Consider the following 26,077-nt stretch of genomic DNA (forward strand, 5'->3'; position numbering starts at 1 on the left):
TGAGCTTTACAGTTTATTTCAATTAGGAGATAGGAAATAGGAAATCACATTTAAATCAATCCCCTCTCTCTGTAGGCATGAATCAATGACAGCACCTCCGCAGGCTGCACACAGGACTGCCCCCTTCAGATATCTGCTCCAGTGTGTGTGTGTGTGTGTGTATATGTGTGTGTCCTTATATTAAGGGATTAAAGGACACACACTGAAGGACTCTTGATCAATGATGGCCAAAGCTTTAATGTACATGCATATTCTCACAGAATTTACCCATTTTATAGACAAACCATTCTTTTTATTTTCTAAAGAAATGTGTTTCAGTAAGGCTTGCTTTCCACTGAGGGGAAGACAGATGTTTGTACATTCAGGAAGCCATTGAAATAGTGGCTGAATGTGAGTGAAAGCTCATGGGCTCACAATCCACAAATAACTCAGGTTTTCGCAGTGAGGTGCTGGTGCAGTCTGCTTTAGTGAGAGAGAGGGAGCAGAGTGGCGTACTCTGTAGTCCTGATTTACACACAGAATTTACACTACACACACACACACACACACACACACATACTAACGCACACTTCCTTTAGCATTTTCCTAACATACTTCTTTCTCTCGTCAGCCCGCTGTATAGATGGAATGACAAGTCTCTTTTGCACCAATCCATTTTATACAAGAAACATTTCTTCAATCTCTAAACTTACTGAGTGTTTAAAAACCAAGGCACACAGCCTGTGTTGAAATTATGAAACATATCATGTTCGTTGCAGAAGTTTCATCCTTCACATATTGGCACAAAATCGTTATCGGGAGGGAATTTTCTTGTACTTTTCCAGACACTTGGTCTCTCTGCATGTGCACATAGTATAATTCCCAAAAGACTATTAGACCAGTCATGATTTTTGCTCCTCTCTCTGCTCTGCAATTAGCTCACTGATTGAATATTGAAGCTATGAAGATGAATGATCAGGCAGGGCAGTTCCATCTCTTCTGCCTAGGTCATTACTCAGAGGGAGAGGGCGAGAGAGAGAGAGAGAGAGAGAGAGAGAGAGAGAGAGAGAGAGACTAACCCCATGGTTGTGGTCTGCCTGGACAAACATCCAAATGCACAGACATACAGTTAAAATTACGTAAATTGTGTGTGTGTGTGTGTGTGTTTGTGTGTGCGTGTGTGTGCGTGTACAAACAAGACAAAGCTGAGTTTTGGATGTCTAAATCTAATGGAACTTATCAGTACTACACCTTTAAAACATCCCCTTTATTGTTGAGCTGGTGTGTACAGCAGACTTTAGGGACTGTGGAAAAGCAGGACAATGATTGATGTTCTGTAACATCCTGAGAAAAAAAGGATTATGGATTGTAACATTGATTTTGTTCAGCGAACACCCCTGAGTGGTATTATCGGGTCGATTTAAGGCTATGGGATTTTGCTCTTCATTTTTCCTTTATTTAAAATAAGCAGCAGATGTTGCAGACGGCTGTCCGTCAAGGCTGTCAGAAAGAAAGGAACGAGACTGGACTTTCTTTCTGAATGTCTGTGTTTGCTGAGTGAAGCTCAGAGTGTGTGATATTGGCTACATTCACTCTCCATTACCTTTAGACACACACAGGAACAACACAGAGATGGAGACATGGATGCAGAGTAGAACATACGGATTACTCATTACGCTATACATACATTGTTTTGGTCCGAGGACCGTGTTTTACACATGTCTAGATCCAGCCCTGTGTGTACACACACCTTTATACATGCACACACTCCCCATATGTACAGAGGAAGGTACAGTAGTGAATGTAGGCAAATATGTATGCATACACAAGCTCATATGCACTCATACTATACACACACACACACACACACACACACACATACACAGCATTGTGTAATTCTCTAGAGGCTTGCAGGGCTTTATCCTAACAAAAGGATTCCTCTCTCAATAAATTATTCTCCCTCAACTCAGGCTAATTAGAGAGAGGCATCATGAAGCCAAAGCCAATGCCTTCATAATTACGTACGACCCCTCCAACACATACACAACCTTTCATACACCCAAAATATTATACACTATATTCTATCTATCTATCTCGCTCTCTCTCTCTCTCTCTACATATATATATATATATATATATATATATATATATATATATATATATATATATACATACATACATACAGACATGCACACACAATGTCTAATATTACTGGGCTATTTGTCTTATGGTGGTGATGCACAATCCTCTTTGGAAATAACAAATGCATAAGACGAAGCAAGGCCCAGTTTTCTGTGAGCTTGAGATACGACTGCATTAGAGCCTAATACCCTTATGTAAAGCTTCCACAATCAAACTACAACAAGCCACAGTGCTCCCATACTGCACCAACAATATACATTATATCCAGCCCTGCCAGCAGATATATTAGACAATGCAGCAGGCTTTATTGGTGGTTTCCCAAGCGCTGCGTGATACACGTCCCAGCCTGCGTCTCTTTGTCTTGAGAGAGAGAGAGAGAGAGAGAGAGAGAAAGTGAAAAAAGAGGAGTGTGATTTGGGAGAGGAGGGAGAGTAAGACAGATAACTCACTCTTCCTCCCCCATCCGTCTTTTCTATTCTTTTAGCTCCGTATCATTCCTTAAGACCCCCACTTCGTCCACAGTTTGCCATCTAAAGCTGCCTCAGCTTTACAAACCGAATAAAAAACACAGATAAAAAATGGCAAGATGACGGGCAAACTGGGAAAAAGCTCCTCCAAACCTCTGGCTGAATATAAAGAAGGAACACAAATTTCACTAACAGTAAAAATTCCTGGACAAAGACTGAACGAAATGGAGGATGTTTTAAAACTCTGTGTCAGCCTATACTTCATTTCATATTTTGTAAAAACATACAAACAATACTGAAATGGTTTCTTTCTGTTTAGCTTGGAATATTTGACTAAATTTGGATCCGTTATATGAAAAACTATGAAAAAATAGAAAGCAAAGTAAGAAAACAACTGTTCTTCAAATACAGACTTTTCTTCTGAACAACCGTCATTTTATCATTAATGTTACTATATGCATTCAGTAAGAAAAGTTGGGTGTACAAAAACCAAATCATACGTAGTGGCACATAAATAGAATAAACAGTCCCAGTAAAAGTGATTAGTGTGTTTGGAAGTGATGTTTAGCTGTACCTATAGTACAGAGCACAGCGGGACAGCATCATCCTCCCCAAACTCAGTGATGGCTCCGGAGCACTGCGCATTCCCACAGGTTTAATTATGAAAAATGCCTTATAGAAATCGGAGCTCAGTGCTAAAGGAGCCCAGCTGTTTTGGCCAGATTGAGCAAGTGAGAGAGGCAGGACAGAAAAAGGTTCACTCTCCGCCACAGATGTTTCCAACAGCTGCATGAGCTGTGGTCTTCTGACTAGCGTCAGGAAGTCACACTGCGATGGGTTTTTTGGCCTCCGTCATCACTTATGTCCATAATGCGTATAGTCATATGTGTACACACACACACAAACACACACACACACATGCACAACTCAAACCGTGGCCGTGTGTTAAAAAAACTGTCAAAAGTTATGCAAACAGAAGAAATCCACACACTGCAGACTACATTTTTTGATTATGAAGCAAACACACAAGCAGCTAAATGCTAGTTGAACTGTTGGTGTCAGCTGTATGAGATGACGTGTGTGATGTATGTGGAGGGAGTGAAGGCTGCAGTGGAGGAGATGTGAAACTGCTCTTCCTCACAGTGACATGGACGTGAGGTTGAGTGTCTTTAATGAACTCTTTCTGTCTTCATATTACAGCACAGCATGAATGTCAGTTCCTCTAATCCCCACTAAACAGTGGCTTATTTCGTGGGTCTGTGTGTGTGAGAGAAGAAAGGTAGAGAGAGAGAAAGAGCTTCACTCAGTTTAATGACCCTGCCAAACACACACTAGAGTCACACAGATGTTAAAGGAATATTCAGGCATATTCCAGCCTAATCTCTATTTAGCACATCTGCATTTGTGATTGCCACAAACTACAATTTCAACACTTTAAAGCAAACTGTTTACTCAAAACACACTGTAATAGAAGTCTAAGGTCAGTTGTTGAACTCTGTCAATAAATGTTTAAAACACTCTACAATATAACACTCGTTCAAAACTACAACCTTTACACACTAACAATAATGATCTTAGGATGAGACAGATATGACAGAAAACTGTTCTTACATGGTTTTATTCAGCTTTCTTTCACTAGAGCCATACAGCAAAAAGTATTTCCAATTACTGATGCTTTCCTGAAGCTTTTATGGTATCTATACATGATCGAACCGAAACTAGGGCTCTGTTGTGTTTATGTAACAAGTAACCACAGATTCCTCCCTGTGAAACAAAAAAATCTCAGGATAAATGAACTTTTATAGATTTACATCTTAAATTACAAAACCTTTGAGTGAAGAATTCATGAAATTGTTCTATAAAAATACACATCTTGCATATTGCATCAACATCTTCCCTTGGATTCCAATGATAAGCGAGTTTCCAGTTTTTCTGCTCTTTTCTCAAATCTGTCTCTATTAATCAGTCATACACAACATATGTCATACAGATTAGGTTGAAAAATGCTGGAGTATTCCTTTAAGAGAATGCACATCATAGTTAAGAGAATGCATATCCTAGTCTTTGTCTTATACGTACACACAGGTAGAGAGAGAGAGAGAGAGAGAGAGAGAGTCGCTTTTGTTAGTGATAGAAAAGAGGAGATGAGAAGGACAGAATGTGAGAAGAGAGGTATAGGGGATGGAGGAGAAGAAAGGCTCTCTCTCTCTCCCTCTCTCTCTCTCTCTCTCCCAATGAATTTATGAATTTTTAATGTTGGGGGAGAGAGAAAGTGAGAGAGGGAGAGAGTGTTGGCTATCTGATGGGAAAGGTCAGTGTTGGACCGGAAGCCTCAGTGGGGCACGTGGGTAAGTAGATGACAGGGCGCTTTCATGAGAGAGTTCAGGGCTGCTGCACTGCTCCTCTGTGATGTAGATATACACACGCCGAGAATAACATCTAATAAGGTTTGTCATAAATAACGCACCCCTCATCCCACGCAAGCTTCTACACTTACACAAAAAATAAAATGCTGCAGAACTTTTTATTCTTTAGGGACAAAGTTTACAACGCAAAACAAATGTTCGAGCAAGCAATATAAAAATAGTATGTATTGTTTTGGGTTGAACAAATACAGGTGCAAATTTATCTTACAACCAAACACTGTGTGTGCTGGATCTTCAGTGTTTGTCAAGTGAGCTGTATATGCATGGTGTGTATACGCCGAGTGCACATCTGCCGAGAGTGTGATGTAGTACAAAAGGCATTTGAGTCTGGCTAAGAATATTGCACACTGCTGAGAGTTCTACATAAGGAGTACAATTCACTGAACTATTATTTATGCTGTATATGATGGATATAAAGTTCTTTCTTTCATGAGTTGTGTGAGTGCGTGCGTGCGTGTGTGTGTTCACGCACTTTTCACAGTCATATAAAATTCCAGTGTGGGGACAGAAAGAGGAAGGATGTGAGATGTTCTCAATATCTTTTCTTGAATAATAGGACACACACATACAGGCATGCTGCACTTAAATAATGGCAGACACATTTATACACTCCAAGCACACACAGTCTCACACACACACACACACACACACAAACAGCATATCTGCATACTGATACTAAGCCCCCTAGTCTCATCGTTATTCTCCAGAGGGTCTGCGCTTTGTAATGAGATGGGTTGCTGGAAATTGTTTCACTTTTATATTAGTTCCAGGGCCAGGTGATAATGCAGTGTGATTTGACTGGGGCTGAACCACAGAGACACACTCTAATCTGCTCCCTCTGCTCACACACTGATGAAACTTGGACCTGCTCGATCATCTACATATTACACTCATTCATATAAACATAGTGCAGTCGCGCATGCCGACACACACGTGCCCACGCACAGACGTACACAGACTGATAATCACGAAGAAGCAAAATTCATCTGATTTCTCATAACAGCGCTAGGTTTCCTGTAAGTTAACATTATTGTCAGGAGCCCCAGAGAGAAGAAAAAGAATGAATAAATGAGAAAAAAGATGAGTGCTAACAGATTAACAAACCAGCCAGGGAGCCTACTCAAAACGTCTCTCCGTTTCCATCGCCGGATCAGCTCCCATAGTCTAATTACAGCCTTGAATTAAATTAACATTTCATCTGCCGTTACCAGGTGTAATGACTGTCATACAATTTGCAAGAACTCCCTAAATCAGAGCTGGGATTTGTCTGCTGCGTGTCATGGTGTGTGACGACTCATGTAGGGAAACACTGATGACACGTTTCTGTAATAAGTCCATCAGGAGGTGAAGCAGTGGAACAGAGATGATTATAGTTTATTCTCCTATAATCTTACTATACATTGTATAAGTTAAATAGATTTTCTAATAAATAGTTTTTGTTTATTTTGCTAATTACTTTTATTCATGTACCAATATGTAGCCTAAAGCTTTGATATTCTAACTGCAAGCTCTCAAAATTGTGACTTGTTGACAATTATGGTCCAATTTCGCTTTTTTATTAATCCAATATCAGCAACATTAACCACCATGACACGTGCTACTGTACGAGTTTAAAAGTTAAACAGTCTGCTGAAGCCGCTGAAACTTGAGTCGTGATTGGGGAGACTGAAGTGCTGACGTGGAGAGTTCTCTCTGTTCTCTGTGTGTGTGTGTGTGTGTGTGTGTGTGTGTGTTTTCTACTGGCATTAATGGAGAGCCCAATTAGCTTTTCTGCTCAGGCAGTCTTGGGGGACACCTCTGAGGGCCAGACAAGGCTGAGTGAGGCCCTTAGGCAGCCGGCAGTATTACCACTCAACTCAGCTTTTGTCTCAAACACGCGATTAAAAGCTGCCAATGCCGCATTTTTGTCTGTCCTCATACAGACACTGAATATATACACTATCATCACTGGGTGCAAACCAAGTAGATCAATTATTATTTGCATATGTATTGATCAAATTTACATATTCATCAGAGAACGCATTGACATGTCTTGTTTGCTATACTTTCCCTTTGACTTTGACTAGCAACTTTTCACAAAGTTATATGTGCATTATATGTTGTGTGTTGCAAACAAATTGATTATTAATAATCACACTGTTTACACATTCAGTGGTTGATGAAAGATGATTAGAATGAAGACAAGGACTCAGTCATTGAAACTTCACTGTTCATTGATGTATTCACGTGTCAAGAAACTATCTCAGATGTACACGTGTAAGTAAAACAAACCCTAAGCAAATAAAGTGATATGTTCATATCAAATGTGAACATGAGAAATTCACAGTATAAACCTGCTTCCACTGAAGAATGTGCACATAGTACAGGATGTACTATAAAGAGCTACAATTTACTTACATTTCTAATTCTAACCTAATTTAAAACTAAAAATGTTTCATAGCAAGCTACAGAAAATGACACTGAAAAAAATGATTACACTATATATAACAAATATTTCTGGGACAAATATGGTTGTGTTTAGGTAAATAAGGCCAGTTATTACAATGACAAATTGTGTTGTGGGCCAAATGCAGCCATATTTAAGGATTTCATGGCCCAAGTGCAGGTCAGATTTGAGCTGTAAGCGGTCCAGCTGTAAGTTCTACCCCATTACAAAGCCTGATTGTGGTTCTGATCTAGGTCCAGTTCTGTCCACGTTCTCTGTTCATCACCAGAATCCCATGGGCCAGATGGAGTGATACATACAGGTCAGCGTTTAGCCATCACTCTTTTGTTATCTGGGACTGGGATTCCCTTTTCTATACACATTTGGTGTAAATCATAAGCAGTATGGTTCTCTTCAAAACAGTGCTGTAGCCCAGGCCGACCTCAGCATCAGGAAGAAAGCTTAATAGTTCTGTATGTTTGTTCCTTCGTATAAGCCTACTTTTATTATTAGCTTTGGACTTTATTTCACTCATGTCAGAGTCCCAATTCACGAGCAAAGACAAAATCACTTAGTGTTTGTTCTGTTTAGGTGTGAGAGAACAACTGATGTAATTCTGGATGTTTGAGAGCAGTGTGACAATTGGTATTGTGATTAGTGTTTAGGGAGCTAGTGTTAATAGAATGTGCTCATGGTAACTGACTGTCCCCACAAGGATAGGGGACTGACTGTCCCCACAAGGATAGGGGACATTTGGCTGGTCACTATAAGGAAAACTTTATTTAATTTATTTATTTATTTATTTGTTTTAAAAAAAAAAACAGTTTTACAAAGACTGCAGCTTTTACTTAAGGAAAAATAATAATAAGGATTCAATTAAGTTCAATTCAATTTTATTTGTATAGCGCTTTTAACAATGGACATTGTCACAAAGCAGATTTACAGAAATAAATGGATTCAAAAAATATATTGTAAATATGTGAATTTATTCTTAATAAGCAAGCCAGAGGTGACGGTGGCAAGGAAAAACTCCCTGAGACAATATGAGGAAGAAACCTTGAGAGGAGCCAAACTTTTATTTACTGAGGTTAAGGTGAGGGTTTATATGTAGGCATAGCATTAATTAGCTGCATGTCCTCACAAGGATAGTAAGACAAACGTGTGTGTGTGTGTGTGTGTGTGTGTGTGGGTGGGTGTGGGTGTGTCAGTACAGAGAGCTCACAGGCACTGGGAGCACAGGGAGTGTGCTTAGAGAGGCGTGGGAAGCAGGAGAAATGGATCTCTTCACTTCAAAGCTTTTACTGTAATTGTTTCAGGTGAGAACCAACTGCTCTCCCACAACATATGGCGAATATCACTTTTAATCAAGCGAGTATGGATGTCTCTGTATCATAAATCACATTCATGTAATAGCATTTTCTCCCTGAAGAATCTTGGCACTGTCTTTCCCATGACTCCGGCTGAGGCTGAGGAACTCTGTGCTGAATATTGAACACTATAATTGTGACTTTAAATAAACAATGAACGAGAAGTAAGAAAGGAAAGAGAGGTTACATGTAATATGGAAATCTTACATCTCTCTCTCTCTATCTCTCTATCTCTCTCTCTCTCGCTCGCTGTCTCGACTCAGACATTGTGCTTGTAAGCGAGGAGATAAGTTCTTTCACTTCTGTCACAAGCGACAGAACAATTTGGAGCTGGCAGGCAGGCTGAGAGAGTTATAGTTATGAAGCTGTCTGGGCTTCAGCCTCTGTGTTTTAAACGAGCTGATGAAACACACGGGGTTGGTCTTGAGCACGGTGAAGTCCCTGATACCGATCAGTTGATTAAACACACAAGCTTGCAACTTCCTGAATGATAACCAACAGTAAATTCCCATCAGCCAAAAAAAATGTCCATGTTTAATCAGGCACACAGAAAGAGCAGCTCTCATAACTGCACTATATCAAGCATGTGATGTGTGTCATCAGACATAGTAGAACACACACTATTATTCTGCCTGAAAATATTCTAAAACACATTTTATATATGATTACTACAATTAGATACAGCATATGCACGACTGAATCAAATGATCTCAGTCGTATTGTACTGTGTTGTATCTTGCTCATGCTTGAAATTAGTTACTTAATCAAACTAGGCAGACTTTGAGTAATGTACAGAGATTCATGTTGAATGAAATACGGCGATGTTTACTAGTGAGGGTGAGCAAATAAAACTGGAGAAGAGTGTGATTGGGGAGTGGATGAAGGCAGTTTGACAGGTGCATATTAGCACCACTGATGAGTTCCAGTGCCTAATCTAGAACCAGGAAAGCCAGTGTGTTCAGCAAAATCACAAAAATGATGTTGACATCAGAAGTCTAGGTGTGGCAGCACCATGACAACAACTGAAGCAGCTAGGCATATTTTCATGATTGCTATTGAAAAAAACTAGAACAGTGCAGGTTGTTTTATAGATTACTGAAAAAAAAAATATGTAAAAATTGAATACTGAAACCACAAATTCATAAGAAGAGAAAAGCTTATTTTACTGACAATTTCAATAAAAAGGGGTGGTGTGAATGTGAGGGCAGCTTGAGTGGTGTGTGTGTGAGGGCAGTGTGTGTGGTGTGTGGTGAGTGTGTGAGGGCAGTGAGAGTGGTGAGTGTGTAAGTGGTGAGTGTGTAAGTGGTGAGTGTGTGAGGGCAGTGAGAGTGGTGAGAGTGTAAGTGGTGAGTGTGTGAGGGCAGTGTGAGTGGTGAGTGTGTGAGGGCAGTGTGAGTGGTGAGTGTGTGAGTGGTGAGTGTGTGAGGGCAGTGTGAGTGGTGAGTGTGTGAGGGCAGTGTGAGTGGTGAGTGTGTAAGTGGTGAGTGTGTGAGGGCAGTGTGTGAGTGTGTGAGGGCAGTGTGAGTGGTGAGTGTGTGGTGAGTGTGTGAGGGCAGTGTGAGTGGTGTATGGTGAGTGGTGAGTGTGTGAGGGCAGTGTGTGAGTGTGTGAGGGCAGTGTGAGCGGTGTATGGTGAGTGGTGAGTGTGTGAGGGCAGTGTGTGAGTGTGTGAGGGCAGTGTGAGTGGTGAGTGTGTGAGTGTGTGAGGGCAGTGTGAGTGGTGTATGGTGAGTGGTGAGTGTGTGAGGGCAGTGTGTGAGTGTGTGGTGAGTGTGTGAGGGCAGTGTGAGTGGTGTATGGTGAGTGGTGAGTGTGTGAGGGCAGTGTGTGAGGGCAGTGTGAGCGGTGTATGGTGAGTGGTGAGTGTGTGAGGGCAGTGTGTGAGTGTGTGAGGGCAGTGTGAGTGGTGAGTGTGTGAGTGTGTGAGGGCAGTGTGAGTGGTGTATGGTGAGTGGTGAGTGTGTGAGGGCAGTGTGTGTGTGTGTGAGGGCAGTGTGAGTGGTGAGTGTGTGAGTGTGTGAGGGCAGTGTGAGTGGTGTGTGAGGGCAGTGTGAGTGGTGTATGGTGAGTGGTGAGTGTGTGAGGGCAGTGTGTGAGTGTGTGAGGGCAGTGTGTGAGTGTGTGAGGGCAGTGTGAGTGGTGAGTGTGTGAGTGTGTGAGGGCAGTGTGAGTGAATTGTGTGTGTGAGAGCGTCTCTCCCCTCATATGTGATGAGGTTGAATAAAACTCACTGTGAGCTATGGAGGAAATGTTAAATGATAATCACGAGTAGGACACATTGTTCTAGAAGATGTAAAGTGTAGGTGTGTTGGGGAGAAAGAAAAACAAAGAGGTTTTCACTACTGTTCCTGGCACAAAAACTTCTACACACACACACACACACACACACACACATACATTTCTAATTTTTACTAGTTTACCAGTGATTTAAAAAATTAGTTGACTAGTAAATTAGTCATCTTTTTCATAGTTTTCTTTTTCAAAACTGTTTCAGGACATCGCTATTTTTAGGCTGTTTAATTTGTGCAGCAAAGTACGTGTCAAACCGCACTTCAATTAACAGCCGTACACAGGCTACAAATTACATTTCCAGCTTCACTGCTTTTTTAGGCTACACTCTTAATGACAGAAGTAAATAAATCAGTGCAATAAATGTGTAAAATAATAAATCTGTGTATCATATAATTCTTAAAATGCACTCGTGTGGACGAGCTGGCGGCTCAGCAGAAATCATTGATTCTGAAACTGAGAGTGTGCAGCAGGACGCAGAAGCTTCTTAGAGCTTAATGAATAGAGGATGTGATGCCTACACCAGCATCTGGGAGGTATTTCTGCCATGTTTAACTCCTGCCTCAGTAGCATCCAAAAACATGTCAGATCAGCCTCTTTGAGCTGGCATGCACAGTGAGATAGCTGAGTGAGATAGTGGATAGTGATGTGCAACCCACGGCTCCAGAAAAGCTCTTTCACACAGTGCAAGTCATAACACAATTCACTCTGCCACTGTGCAAGGATTTTATTTAAATAGTATTTAGCTTTATAGGACAACAAAAATAAACTGCGCAAGCAATTCCTTCAGAAGTGGGCAGGGATCTATACTCCTGGGCAAAAAACAGGGCCAAGCCCAAAATGGCAAAATTTTAAGCCTTTAATGGTCTTAACAACAAACCATTGGTCAGGAAATTAGCAAGAATTAAACAAAAGATTAAAGGAACATACAGTAGCATGGGATAGCTTTTCCCTTTGATTTCTTTAAATGTTTAAGGCTTGTGGCCCTTGATGGCCCTTGATGGGCTGCATCAGTTGTGGCAGATAACCAAATGATATTTTTGAAAAATCTTGTACAACTGGATGTGTTAGTTTGAATTTTACATCAAACAATTTAATCATTATCAAGATTTTACCTTTACAAGAAGACTATATAAGTGAATTTCCCTGTTTCTAGCTTTTCCCCCACACAGTTCACAGCAGCAAAAGTAAACCTGCAAATGATGGCACAGGAGCTCTCAGGAGTGTATTTGTTTCATTCTTGCTAATTTCCTGACCAATGATTTGTTATTAAGCCCATTAAAAGCTTAATATTTGCCATTTTAGGCTTGGCCCTTTTTTTCCCAGGAGTGTACACTTCATGCAAAGTGATGTGAAAGTATTAGTGGTCTATTAAGAAAAAAAAAGTGATCGAAAATTTATGAAGACTTTTCCTACCATTGTCTTGTTTACGGTAGAATTGGCTTCATCTACCGCTTCAAAATACATTTGAAAATACTCACCACCCTGACTAGTCCACATCTCCCCACAGCCGTGACTAGACCCCTAACACACACCATCAGAGTATGTGTGAAAGTACACTATAAGGCACATTCACTCACATATTCAGTATCAGTATACAGCACACACTCTAGTTAAGGCATAAGATTGGACTGTGTTGTGTGTGTGAGTGAAAAAGGGCTCGTCGAGTGGTAAGGTCGTAGGAGTGTATTCCCCACAGAGACATAGCAGAGAGAAAGGTGAGCACAGAGCTGCTCCGAGGGGAGATATCTCCACTGATCCACTGGCTGTGAAATTTATTCGAGCTTACACACTCCTCCAAACATAATTTAATCTAACGCTCACACAATGTCCCCCCCCCCCCGAAACACACCTTCATAAGCATGCAAAGCTACCACCTGCCTCATGTCAATATCCCTCGTTTTTCATATTTCACTGTGGCCGAAATATATCGATAGCTGGAAAATAGCATTTTGCTGCATATTCCGGGGAGAAAAGACGTGCTGGAATGCCAGACCACACCACACCACACCTCTCCCCCCACTCCATGCTTCTCTGGTGGCTGATGAAAAGTATTTATTTTCATTTATCAAAGCCCATCCCAACAGAGGCTGTAAATGTGCATTGTCTGCACTTAAGGCTGCTAATTTGTGGGGCCGTGTGTTTGGCTGGGGGTTATTGTAAGGGGACTGCAACAACACGACGGCTGGCTGAGAGACTGCGAGTGTGCCAGGGGCTTTTACCACCACTCATTCAGCTGAAAGAACGCCCAACTTGGCCACTACGCTAAAGCTCAGATAGAGAAATGAGAAATAAATACACATGCACCCAAATCAAAGCTACAGTTTTATTTTACCCCATGGGTAAAATTAGAGGCTGATGGAAAAAAGTGAATTCACTGATTAATTCCAGAGTGTGCTTAAAAGTGGGCTATATTTAAAGTATCACAGTGTGTTCTGCTCTGCGCCTGAGCCGTACGCTATCAGCGTGAGCAGACATTCAGAAAAAAAAGTCTAGTGGGTCACAGTGTGAGGGAGATTTTTAAAGTGATCAAGCCTCCTTTTGCTTGTGAAAAAGACTGAACAGTTACTCATGGCCACTTACATCCTCTTTACACAGTCCTTTCCTGCTGAACTTCAAAGCAGCAAAATTGCTGAGGATGTGTAGTTCTACAGAATACTGTGTACTGTTATATATGTGCTTTTCTGTTGGGATAAAAGAACAGCAGTGAGTAGAGTTGTCACCATACAGTGAGTAGTGTTGTCACCTCACAGCTCCAGGGTCCCCAGTTCCATCCTGAGCTCAGGTTTCTATCAGTGCAAAGTTTTGCATGTTCTCCTCATGTCTGTGTGGGTTTTCTCCAGGTTCTGGTTTCCTGCTACCTCCCAAAAACATGCCAATAGGTGGAATGGCTATACTGAATTGCCCCTAGGTGTGAATGTGTATGTGTATGGTGCCCTGTGATAGACTTGCATCCAATTCAGGGTGTATTCCCTCATCACGCCCAGTGTTCCTGGCATAGGCTCTGAATCCACAGTGACCCTGACTAGGATAAAGTGGTTACTGAAGATGAAGGAATGAACGAACAGAAATAGAAATTTACACTCACCATCCACTTTATTAGGAACACCTGTAGACCTGCACAATCGTGCATTTATCCGCCAATCATATGGCAGCAGCTCGGTGCATAAAATCATGCAGATACAGGTTAAAAGCTTCAGTTAATGTTCATATCAAACATCAGAATGGGGAAAAATGTGATCTCACTGACTTTGACTCTGGCATGGTTGTTGGTGCCAGACAAGCTGGTCTGAGTATTTCAGAAACTGCTGATCTCCTGGGATTTTAATGCAAAACAGTCTCTAGTTGAATTCTCTACAAGAATGGTGTGAAAGAATGGTGAGAAAAGCAAAAAACATCCAGTGAGCGTCAGTGGCGGAAACAGTTTGTTGTTGAGAGAAATCAGAGGGGGATGGTCAGACTGGTCGAGCTGACAGGAAGACTGTGATATCTCAAATAACTACACTTTACAATCGTGGTGAGCAGAAAAGCATCTCAGAACGCACAACACATCAAACCTTGAGGAGGATGGGTTACAACAGCAGAAGACCACTCCTGCCAGCCAAGAACCTGAATCTGAGGCTACAGTTGGCACAGACTCGTCAAAACTGAACTGTTAGATAGGAAAATGCCACCTGGTCTTTTTTTCCAATTTTGAAACTTCTATATAGTACTGTATTAATGCACTTTTGTTATTTCCAATGATGAATGAAACACTCAATAAAGATCAGTATAAAAACCATGTCAACTCATAATAATAATAATAATAATAATAATAATAATAATAATAATAATAATACTGTATTTAAATCTAACACTCTTTAGTTAGTACCTGAACTGTAGTTAAGATCTCAACCTCTGCAATTACTCCTGGCATCATTTTTTTTATAAAGGTTTCACATTTTAAATCTTACAAATGTTAACAAGTGCTGCTGTAGATTCTTTTTAATCTCCCATATTTTATTCTATTTATTATGCTATTAATAATAATATATTCTCATCATGTACGGCAGCGGGCAACACACACAATTCTGTTTCTCTGTTTCTATGCCATTAATTTCACACCATTACCCATGTGTACAAACACAACAAAGCGTGTGCGTAATTATAGAGGTGAAGCAGCAGAGACAGAGAGAGAAGAGTGTTTTCCTGCTCCATCATGTGTGTTTTTGTCTGATTATTTCATGGCTATATTTATAGGTGTAAAGAAGACCATGTGCAAGTGAGCATGTGAGAAGCCAAGAGACAGGCTGAGAGAGCAGAGAGAGAGAGACACTCTATTTACTCAGCAAGCACAGCAGGTTCATGCTGTGTGCCAAATCAGTGTGGTGAACCACTTTTCTCTGTCCCACACACACATTCACTTACTCACTCTCTATCTCATTACTCTCCTTCTCGTCCCTCTTTCTCCACTAAACTATCACCTCTTTAATTCTCTAACATTTTTTAGGTCAAAATATATAGGATATCTCTGTCACTATGTGTCAGCCTTGTCCACAGAGGAGCATGAAAAAGAGAGGACAGTGGCACCATGTCCTGATTATGTAACACATACACACACACACACACACGCACACCTACTCCTTCTGCAAATATCTGCCTAACCACGAGAGTTACCAATGAATGACTAACAATCACACACTTACACACACTTGCCAGTTTGGGAAAGCTTTATGCTGTGAGAATTATGTTTTTGCACCTTTTACCCAAAAGCAACTTTACCCAAAAGCAAATAACCAAACATGACAGTTACTATATCCTAATCTCGTTTCACTTTATGAAAACAAAGACTAACAATATGTGTGTATTCAAAGAGGCGAAAATTAGCCTTACATTAAATATTAAAAGATAAAACAATACAAAACATATTTTGATATAAATATCGGAATAAATTGAAAGCAATCATCTTTACAAAGAGCTTTTTAACGTCATCTGTTTTATTTTCATACATTCTCATTCCCAAGAGTCGCACAGTGGAGAAGAGTTTTTAGTGGAACGTGTAATCTAATACAGGCCTATCTGAGGCTCGCTGTGGAGATTATCAAAAAGACTAATCTAACAAATGGAGCAGTCTGCTTCAATTTTTGTCACACTGAGGAGAACACACCTGCCTCTATGAAGCTAAAACACAACTATTCCTCTGTGGCCACACATATATACTCCCCTCTCTCTCTCTCTCGCTCTCTCTGTCTCTCCAAATCACCTTAAAAAAAACATAATGAGAGAAATCCGTGTAATAGAGAAAGACGCAGGGAAATGCGGATGCATGTGGGAACCGGAATGTTGACTCATTAAAAAGCCTCTTTTATCCCTGGAAAATTCCGGCACTAAACACGATGTGTGAGCGGAGGCTACATCAGAGGATCTATGTATCCCACCAGGGGAATCGGGATAACACACACACACACGCACACACCCCGGTTCACCACCAACTGCCTTTGATATGCTCAGTATTAGACACACACCCACACACACACACATAAACACACACTCTTTGTGTTCTCAATGGCTTCCTCTATGTGAAATGCCTTCTGACAGGAAAAAGACATAATAGAAATTAAATGATATATAAATAATTATTATACAATGTGTAGGTATGTGAAATTTTAATATTAAATTTAAAGTATATTTAGTTTAATTTTTATTCTATATTTTTTAATTAAAAAAAAGTAATATACAAGAACATTAAAACGATTTTGTGAAATTATTTTTTAAATATATAAAAATTTAAAAAAACACATTTTGTACACTTGAGCTATAAATACCCAATTAGAGAAAAACAGAAAAGCTGTGAAAGTTGTTATATAAAATTACATATAAATATAAATATATAGTTCTTGTTCAAACCAGACGAGTGCAGTAATATCTCATAATAACCGCTCCTCACTATTGTGGTGACTCAGAGAATACAGGTCACAGACCTTGTGGTAAACTTGGCCTGGTTTACCAGCTCTTCTCTGTGTGTTCCACAGAAAGTGATGAGCTTGATGGAAAAGCTGTGTGTGTGTGTTTGTGCATGTGTGCATGTGTATGTGTGCATGTGCATGTGTGTGTGTGTAAACAGAAAGCCAAAAGCAGTTAAATGCTCTTCCTTCCGATGTTTGACATTTTCAAGTGGGTAGCTCTTGAGGTTATGAGTCTTTCCTGCTGAAGATTCAGCAAAGAGTCGAATACAGCTTTACACTGGTGGATGAATCCCTTTCGTGTCTGCAGAGCTGAATAATTATCGTGGCAGTGCACTGGAGAAAAGCAGTGTGCACTTGGCAGGCCTGATTATGAACGGCTGGGGCGGGAACGCACACTGCTTTAAAACACTGTTTCGATTGATGTGAAAGTGCTCCCACTCTGCAGATAAGCATACACAGGAACTCTCATATTCATTTGAAATTATTCTAATTGCTGCAGAGCCATTGGTTGTGTGTCTCGCTCAGCCATCCCCGCCCCCATTCTCCTCCCCCTCTGTCTATGTCTCTTTCTCTTTCGCCCGCTGCCAAGTCACCTTGTCTCAACCTGTATGTCCACTTGTACTCAAATTTCATTTCTCACACCTCCTTTGAAAAAAAAAACAAGCATGCTTTCCCCATTGATGCCACCATCCTGTCTCTCTCTCTCTCTCTCTCCCTCTCTCTCTCTCTCTCTGTCCTGTCTGCTATCGTTCGAGACTGTCAGGCTGCTGGGGTTGCCAGGTTATGTCAACTGTCTCTTCACTATTGAATTTCCCTGCGGTTAAAAGGTCAATGCATGTCACAAGGGCTTGTCTGCGTGAGGTCAAGCGTCTGCGTCCTTCATCACTGAAGACACAACGTGGCTACACAAAGAGAAAAAAAGAGCGTGAGGGACTTACAGGAAGAGAGGATAGGATAAAAAGAAACACACTGTAGTATCACTCAGTTCTCGTTGCATTGAGAGGCTGGAGCATAACAGGAGGGGGGTTATGGGATTGTGCAGGATGAGCAACTGAGTGGGCCCAGGGGAATGCAGCTACTTCCGCTCCTCGAACATCCCACCACTCAGCTCTACTGCCGTACACACACACACACACACACACACACAAGCACATGCATTCAAACACAGTTTTTAATCCATTCTCTAGTAAATTAGCAAATCTTGATTTGTATCTTTGTATATCTTTTTTATATATCACTTGCTGTCAACTATAGAGGCATTAGTAGTGAACAGAACTGTGCTGCCTCCGTGTGTATAATGGAGAAGAACTGGACTGCCAGATACACCAGCAGCAGGACAGAGACACACAATCCAATAGTGTGATAAGAGAAAAGCCTTCGCTGGCCTCTATTGATTGCTACTGACACATCGATAGCAAGAGGCTCCCTCTCTTTCTCCATCCCCACTGTGTGTGTGCGCGTGTGCGTGTGCGTGTGTGCATGTGCGTGTGTGCGCGCATGCTGTTTTACAGTTCCACACCAAACTCTTCAGCTCACACTGCTGTTGTACCAGCTTTTTATCACGACTTCAGAGCTCCTCACAAAGAAGAGAGAAATCTGTTCCTTCCTTTCCTTCTCTCCTCCCCTGTACTGTGCCTGATCAAGGACACAGATATCAGAGGCAGCTTGAAGGGAAGCGCTTTCTCTTGAAAATCGCTGCTTCTGACGACTGAGGATAGCCCTCTGTACCCACACCCATTGCAGAAATGAGCTTCTGCAACTCTGCACTTGATGGCTCCTTCAGACTGGAATAGTGCTCTCTGCTGTCCTCTGTCTCTCTTGTGGTGTGTTTTCTGTTGCATGACATAAAAGCTTGCAGGAGTTTTGAGGTGCTTTTCATGTCCAAGCAGCTCATTTTGTTGTGCTGCATGTCCAACATTGTCTAATGACAATGATTACCCACTTAGACAAGAAATCTAGAAGCTGCATGCTAGAGGCAGGAAGCTTCAGCTACCTTCACCTTCAGGAAATTACACTTTAAGAGCTATGTATGATCCTGATTGCTCACACACTCTCTTGACACTGCAAGAGCCATTTAAATAACTTTACTTGAATGTTTTATGGCAGTGTTTCCCAATTTCCAGTCAAGCATTTTTCTCCCTGCCATAACAAGATCATTTTTTATCCTCACAAGGTGCTTAGGGAATAATTTGTTTCCTTCACACTTCACCCAAGCTCCTTCACTCATTTGACTCACTTGATTTTTCTTAAAGTAATTTGCTTGCTACCTAGTGATCAAAGTGACAGTTTAAAAAAAAAAAAAAAAAATTATGTAGAGGATGACTCCAGTGCATTTCCTATAGTCCAGGATATTATATTGTGTTCAGCAGTGGTCTGTGAAATATATACGCTGCTCTAGAATCACCTTTCAGATGCATTTCTCAGTGGATAACATTGCTTAATTACCTGAATCATGCTGATATAAGAGAATTCATGACATCCACCAACGACACTTTCTTTACACTAGTAAAGTTGTGTTCATACAAGGATGCATTCTGAGTGCATCAAGCTTTTTAAAGACCTGTGAAATGCTTTAAAATGCTTTTAAAATGCTTTTAAAAATGTTCACAAGCCCCGCTGCTCCCCTTATCACTCTTTTCTCCTTTCTCTCATGAAAATTTAATCAGGCATTTAAGATGAATAGCTATTGCTGAGTAACTGTGCTCTAATCCAATGCAAACGTTGCTTTTTTAGTGGAAAGTGATACAGGCATTGTGGAGGGAAACCATCCAAAGATCAGCACTGAAAGGAACAGAAGTATATTTTGTTAGTCTTCAGTAAATTACAAATATGCAATTGTCATTTGACAAATGCACAAACTGATTTCTGTTATAGATGGACTAGAGGGTTCTTTCAGGCTTATGGCTCTCTGTGTCAAGTCTATAAAACATATACTTCCAGTGAGAATATTTAGTCTTAAATGGGTTTTGTGCAACACAGGCTGTACACTAACAGGTTTTCAGGAGTTTGTGGAATTTTTTTGTTTTGTTTTGTGTTTTTTAATTATTAGATAATCACTGTGGAACATTCCAGAAATGTCAAGAAAGGGGTGAGACTTTTTTGTCTGAAAAACAGATGAAAAGTTTCCTTACTTCTGTAATGGTTTGCTTGCTCCATTAACACTGACAATATGGTGACCTGTCTGTCTAAACAACATATTGTACAAAAGCACTATGGCTAGCATGGTTAATAGCATGGTTAACAAGCCCACGGGAAGTAGTCACATTGATGAGTGCTATGTTGGTAACATTACTTACATTAAGGTTCCTTTAACTGGTATATCACACTATTTAACATAAACAAACCATGTACTTCAGCATTAATACACCATATGTAATGCTAACAAAGCAATTGACATTTCATTGTATTGATTGATTTTAAAAAGCAATAATAATAAACCAAAGAACTCAAATAATCAATGTGTGCATCTACCAGTGTTCTTACTATGAGTGAGTAAAATTAAGACCAACACCTTATTGAACAGGTTTGTGGTTGATAACTGACAGAATTCAGAAGTTAAGCTGAAGAGAAAGTAGTAATATTTACACCTAGACACCAATATTCAGTACAGTATCAACATTTAGGTTATGCTGTAATTGAATTTTTTTTGTAATTTAAGTAAACTTATTTTTAGTAATGGGTTGAATAAACATTAGTCAGGAGTATTTCAATAACATTTAAACAAATATCAGTTGATACAATAAAAATGTGTTAAATATGTTAACGTACTCTGTTATGTTGTTAATATTGCTTATGGCTTATTAATACTGAAGTTTATGGTTTGAATACATATATAATTACAATATTTATTATTACAATATATATGTAAGAATAACTTGTCATGAAAGACCAATAATGAAATTTACACAATTTTCCTCTTATTCCCATAGTCAGTAGTCAGTTGGTCAAGACATGTTTGGTATCTGAAGTTTGCTTCTTTAGTCTTACACTGAAGCTACAAGGCTAATGTTATTTAAAAGTAAGGGAAACATATCTATCAGTTTACCGCCTGCTGAAATGACTACACACACCTCAAACTGCACCAGTTAATCTCCAGTAGAATTGCTTACGTGGTGTCTAACACTATCACAGTGTATCACACTGTGTAACTGCATGTTCTCTATTACAATGGACAAAAGTACATCACATGTCTAAAAACAGTAGTCGCAGCCATCTTGAAGACAAAAGCAAGCGAATAGTGTGGTATCGCTCTGTGCAAACCTCAAAGCCCAAAGATGGAACTGTACCTTCAGATGATAATATCATTCCAATTACATTTTTAACACAAATATATTCTGCTATTTCATTTTACATGTAAGTAAAGTAAATTAAAACATAAAACAATTAATAGGTAGCTATAAGCTTCTCTTACATGTTAGCTAGATTGGCCTCATAGCTTAAAGATTAAAAAGCAAACTTTCAACATCAAACATTCCTAGACTGATTGACTACTTTTGGAATAAGGAAGGAATTGTGCAAATCTCACTTTTGTCCAAACTGTTCTTTAAATCATGGTCACCTAATTTATTTGTTTTATAATTCATTCCAAGTAGATGACAGTTATGCAGTTCACAGCTGAACAAAGGGGACATGTTTGATTGTCCTTGGGTAATGATTTCCCATTGCTTATTTTATTACATTTCAAACACTATGTTTTGGCATATCTGATGAAATGAGATAGAAAAAGTGAGCTCATATCCCTTCTCCTATTTCCTTTGTATGCAAAAGTGCTAGATTCTTTAAACACACTTACATCGTTCTAATACACTTAACTGTACACATGCTTACTTGTACAATACTTTCACTATTAATGCTTCATCTAAACGCCCTTCTCATAAGGTCTTCATACATGTTGTTCTAATGACCAGTGATTACTGTGAAATCCCCACTTTAGTCAAAGATTGTAATTCATATTATTCTTTAAATTAGAGACTGACTTAAACATTGCCAAGATACAGTAACATCTCAACTGAATTAAAAGCAATACAGTCCATGACCATGCACAGGACAAGTGTGTGAGTGTGTTTGTGACTGTCCTCAGACAGAAGATTTAAAATGCATGGCATGTTACAGAATTCTTTTTTATCATTAATAGCTAGATAGTAACTGTTTAAATGTGTACTATGTGTGTTATTGGTAATTACTTATTAAGAGGATATAGACAATATAGTGTGTGTGTGTGTGTGTGTGTGTGAGGGGGAGAGAGAGAGAGCGAGGGAGGGAGGATCTGGTGTGTGTACTGTATTCAATAAAGGACAAACTGCATGTTTGTTGATGGCTTTGTGTGTCCATGTCTATTTTACATTCGAGTGTGTATTTCTGTTTTGTTATGTGGACGTGTGTGAGCCTGCATACGAGTTCGTGTAAATGTATTACATGCAGGCTTTTACAAAATTAACCTTATTACAACAAATAAAAAGCAATGGCAATACAAAATCTCACAAACCAAATAGGTTAAAAAATAAGCTGCCCATCTGCCAACAAATGGGGCATGCATGAGTGTGTGTACAGGAACCACATAATGGGCCGGCAGCACGCGCCTCAGTCCTCTCATTGCCTTATTTATTTATTTCTGTTAGTTAGTTCCTGCAGAGCACGCAAAATTAATGTCAGCCTGCAGAAAATAGACATAGAAACCTAAAATTCAGCACTTTCTGGCCAGAGAAGTTATTTATCAAGCTAACAAGGGGGGAAGAGGCACCCTGTTCCTACAGCCTTGCCTGGGAAATATGTGCCATTAAATTTCCAGCTTTGGGTTTTGCAAGTGCTAGAATAAAAGTGAGAGTGTCAGGGAGAGCAAAAGAGGGAGGGATGGAGGGATGGCAGAGAGAGCAGTATGGATGGTGCCCTCATCTCAGACACATTCATCCTCAGCAGGGTTAGACACAGATGAACTGACCAGAGGGTGCAAGGCTACTTATTGTGCCTCTACACAGGGACTCAGAGCCGAGTGAGGGAGTGCGCCAGGGTGCAGGTCACTAAACACAGGCAATACATCCCTGTACATCTTACTTCCCCCTCTGTTAAATGAGATGGGACAGACTGCTGGATGAATGGTTCTCAGCATTCTTATTCGACTCATTTATTTAAAAAAATAAATAATTATTATTTATTTTTTTTTTCATTTAAAAATCTTTCTTTTTTTTTTAAATCTATAAGAGTTTTGCACTGAGAAATTTTACATGAAATACATATTACAGGGCAGTTTCATTTTTGTGCAGTTCTTCTTTCATTCATAAGCTTTTGTATGGTTTTTCTGCAGGTTTTTTATATACTGTTTTTTTATTTCTGTTGTCATTTTCCTACACAGTGCTGTAATACTCATTATTTGATCCTTGTATCTGAGCTCAGGACAGATTTCTGGATGAAGGTGTTTCAAGCCTATTTTTGCTTCTTTTTTTACTACAAATGTGCATAGACAAGTCTGATTGTCATGATTGTCATGAAGTTCTTTACAGTCCTTTCTTCATTATCTTTGATTTCCTATGATTTTTTCTTTCTTTTTTCTTTTTTTGCTTTCCTGTCTATTATGCATATACACAGTTTCTTAAAGAGTATTTAATGCTCTATATTTGACCATCATACGAATGGTGAATGTCCCTCCCCTGAACACAGAATTAGTTATAAGCTGTGCTGACATCTCTATAATATAGCATATCACACTGGTTCAATTAAGCATTTTTAATACAATATATATATTAGACGATATTGTAAAGACAATATATATCTGTGAAGCTGCTTTGCGAAAATGTCCATTGTTAAAAGCGCTATACAAATAAAATTGAATTGAATTGAATTATATTTAACCCAGTATAAATCTGCAGGTCCAGATATTTCTCACTCTCTAGTAAAACTACACACCTTTCCTATTAGTTTCACTGTACTCACTAAATAATTCATAGTAATCATTGAAAAATGTGCTTTATAATGAATAACTGAATAATAAGCTGAGATGTTAAGGGTGATGATAATATGCAAAAGTAAAATATGTCCCTAAAATGAATCATTCTAATATAAAAATATAAATGTTAAAAAAAAAGAAAAAGAAAAAGAAATTTAAAAAATAATGTCGTCAATAAGATTAGGAAAAATGCCAATAAGTTCCCGTTTGAATTTAGTGAGAATTAAATGTGCTTAATTTTCAAACGTGATTATTTGTGAAACTCCTGGTCTGTGCACTTGGTGTTTTCCCTATCTTTGGTTTAGCCATGTGCAAGGGTTCTCAAGCTTATTACAGAATGTGAACACACTGTGACGTTAATTGAGCAAATGCTCACAATTTTCCTGTGTGTGTGTGTGTGTGGTGTGTGTGTGTGTACATGCTGGGCTGAACTGGGCTGCAGGCTGTGGTGGATAAGGCCATGATGTACGTTACTGAGTTATATTTGTATCCGTACGAGGAGCGAGTGTCTTCAGGAGCCCGCCGCTAAAGATAGCCATGTTCGTGCTTGTCTTTGGTTACGGTTCACAGCTTTAACACACACACAAATTCAGATGCACAGCAGGTGCTACTCCACAGGAAGGAAAGAGCAGGATTGACTGTGTGTTCTCTGTTTTCAGAGAGCAAGGGGGAGGGGGGGAGCAGAATCATATTCATCCTCTCCTCTGTGGGTGACCTCAGCATCGAGTCCCAGAGTTACAGTAGAGAAAAGTGCTGCACTATGCAGGAGCCTACCCAATACCGTCCTATCATATTCATCCTCTCGTCACATGCTCAGAATATAAGCACAGCACACACACACACACACACACACACACACACACAAATACACAGTTTCTGCCATTCTTACACATCTTATAGACATGTAAGCTCACACAAAGATGTTTTGTAATGTGTGTATCTACTTCAGGCATCTGAAACACTGAAGAGATGAAGCGAGCATGACATTAGTGTGTCTTAATCCTGGGCTATAAAGTGAGCATTTTAAGAGTTGCACACAAACAACAACACATGCATATACAAACTGCTTCAGACACCCTGCTTTGTCCACGCAACCTTTAAATAAAGTTAACACTTCAATCCTGAGAGTAAGAAGAAGGTCGACGGCTGTTTCAGTTTCTCTGCGTGGGAGGCTGAGAACCCGACACAAACTGGACTAGACCAGTCCAGGTTCTACTTCAATCTATTGTGAAAAACTAGAAATTAGTCCCTAATCCACATTTTGTTTCAGGCCTGAGGTGTCCTGGGTGTCCTGAAGTGCCAGTCAAACTACTTTTAATTATAAAGAATAACCACTATGTCATTTAAAATACAGTACAAACCACCCCTACCACGCTAGAAAATAGTTCACTCCAAACGTTTATCACAGCTTGTAACACACAACTTCAATCAGAGTCAAAATCTTTGCTTCAAGTGGGCTATGGATCTGTTAACCAAGAGCAATTCTATAGCTGGGGTGCTCTCATTTAAGAGCGAACTTGATAAAAGTGTCTAAATATCATTTACCAAAGTATTGTATTATTCGTTTTATTATTTTATTAATGACTTAAGTTATACCAGAAAAGGATCTGCAGTATAAAACATTAAAAGTGTTTATTTAAATATTCGATATCTTGGTTTTAAAAATTAATTTCTTTCAAATGAAAATTTAAATGTGAATATTTCTGGCTGGGTGATTGACTGTGTATGTATTTAAGATGTTCATAAAGGTTTTTGAAACACTGAGGACTAACTCAGGAAAATATTTTGACGTTAAAAATACCGATTCCAAAGAAAATTAGCTCTAACAAATTTAGTGCAGAAAATGACAACCAATATTTGTGACACGACCAGATGACAACTTATAATATTTCTAAGAAATCATATAACTTTCATGAGTTTGAAATATAAAGATATATAAAGAGAAATATTAGCTAGGGTTTGCAATCTTACCTCAGACTGCAGGGGTGAAGATTAGGACTCACACTTCATATCACAGGTGCAGAAATTTTCTTGAAGACCTACAAAAATAAGAAAATAAAACATGAAGAACAGTACTAAACTACAGGCATTCACCAA

General features: G+C 39.5%; 1 protein-coding gene across 6 annotated transcripts in view; it reads right to left on the bottom strand.

Annotated features, from left to right (window-relative positions):
• mafb (v-maf avian musculoaponeurotic fibrosarcoma oncogene homolog b (paralog b)) overlaps nt 1-26,077 on the bottom strand; it is a 62,899-nt gene that overhangs the window by 29,067 nt on the left and 7,755 nt on the right. For all 6 annotated transcript variants that reach the window (XR_008302361.1, XR_008302360.1, XM_026919187.3 and 3 more), the window contains exon 2: nt 25,952-26,019. Coding sequence is in view for 4 of the 6 variants with exons in the window: in XM_026919187.3 (XP_026774988.1) it covers nt 25,992-26,019 (28 nt within the window). In the remaining 2 variants the exon portion in view is untranslated. The remainder of the gene's footprint in view (nt 1-25,951; nt 26,020-26,077) is intronic.

Source organism: Pangasianodon hypophthalmus, chromosome 9, assembly GCF_027358585.1.
Source record: "Pangasianodon hypophthalmus isolate fPanHyp1 chromosome 9, fPanHyp1.pri, whole genome shotgun sequence".
Classification (NCBI taxonomy): domain Eukaryota; kingdom Metazoa; phylum Chordata; class Actinopteri; order Siluriformes; family Pangasiidae; genus Pangasianodon; species Pangasianodon hypophthalmus.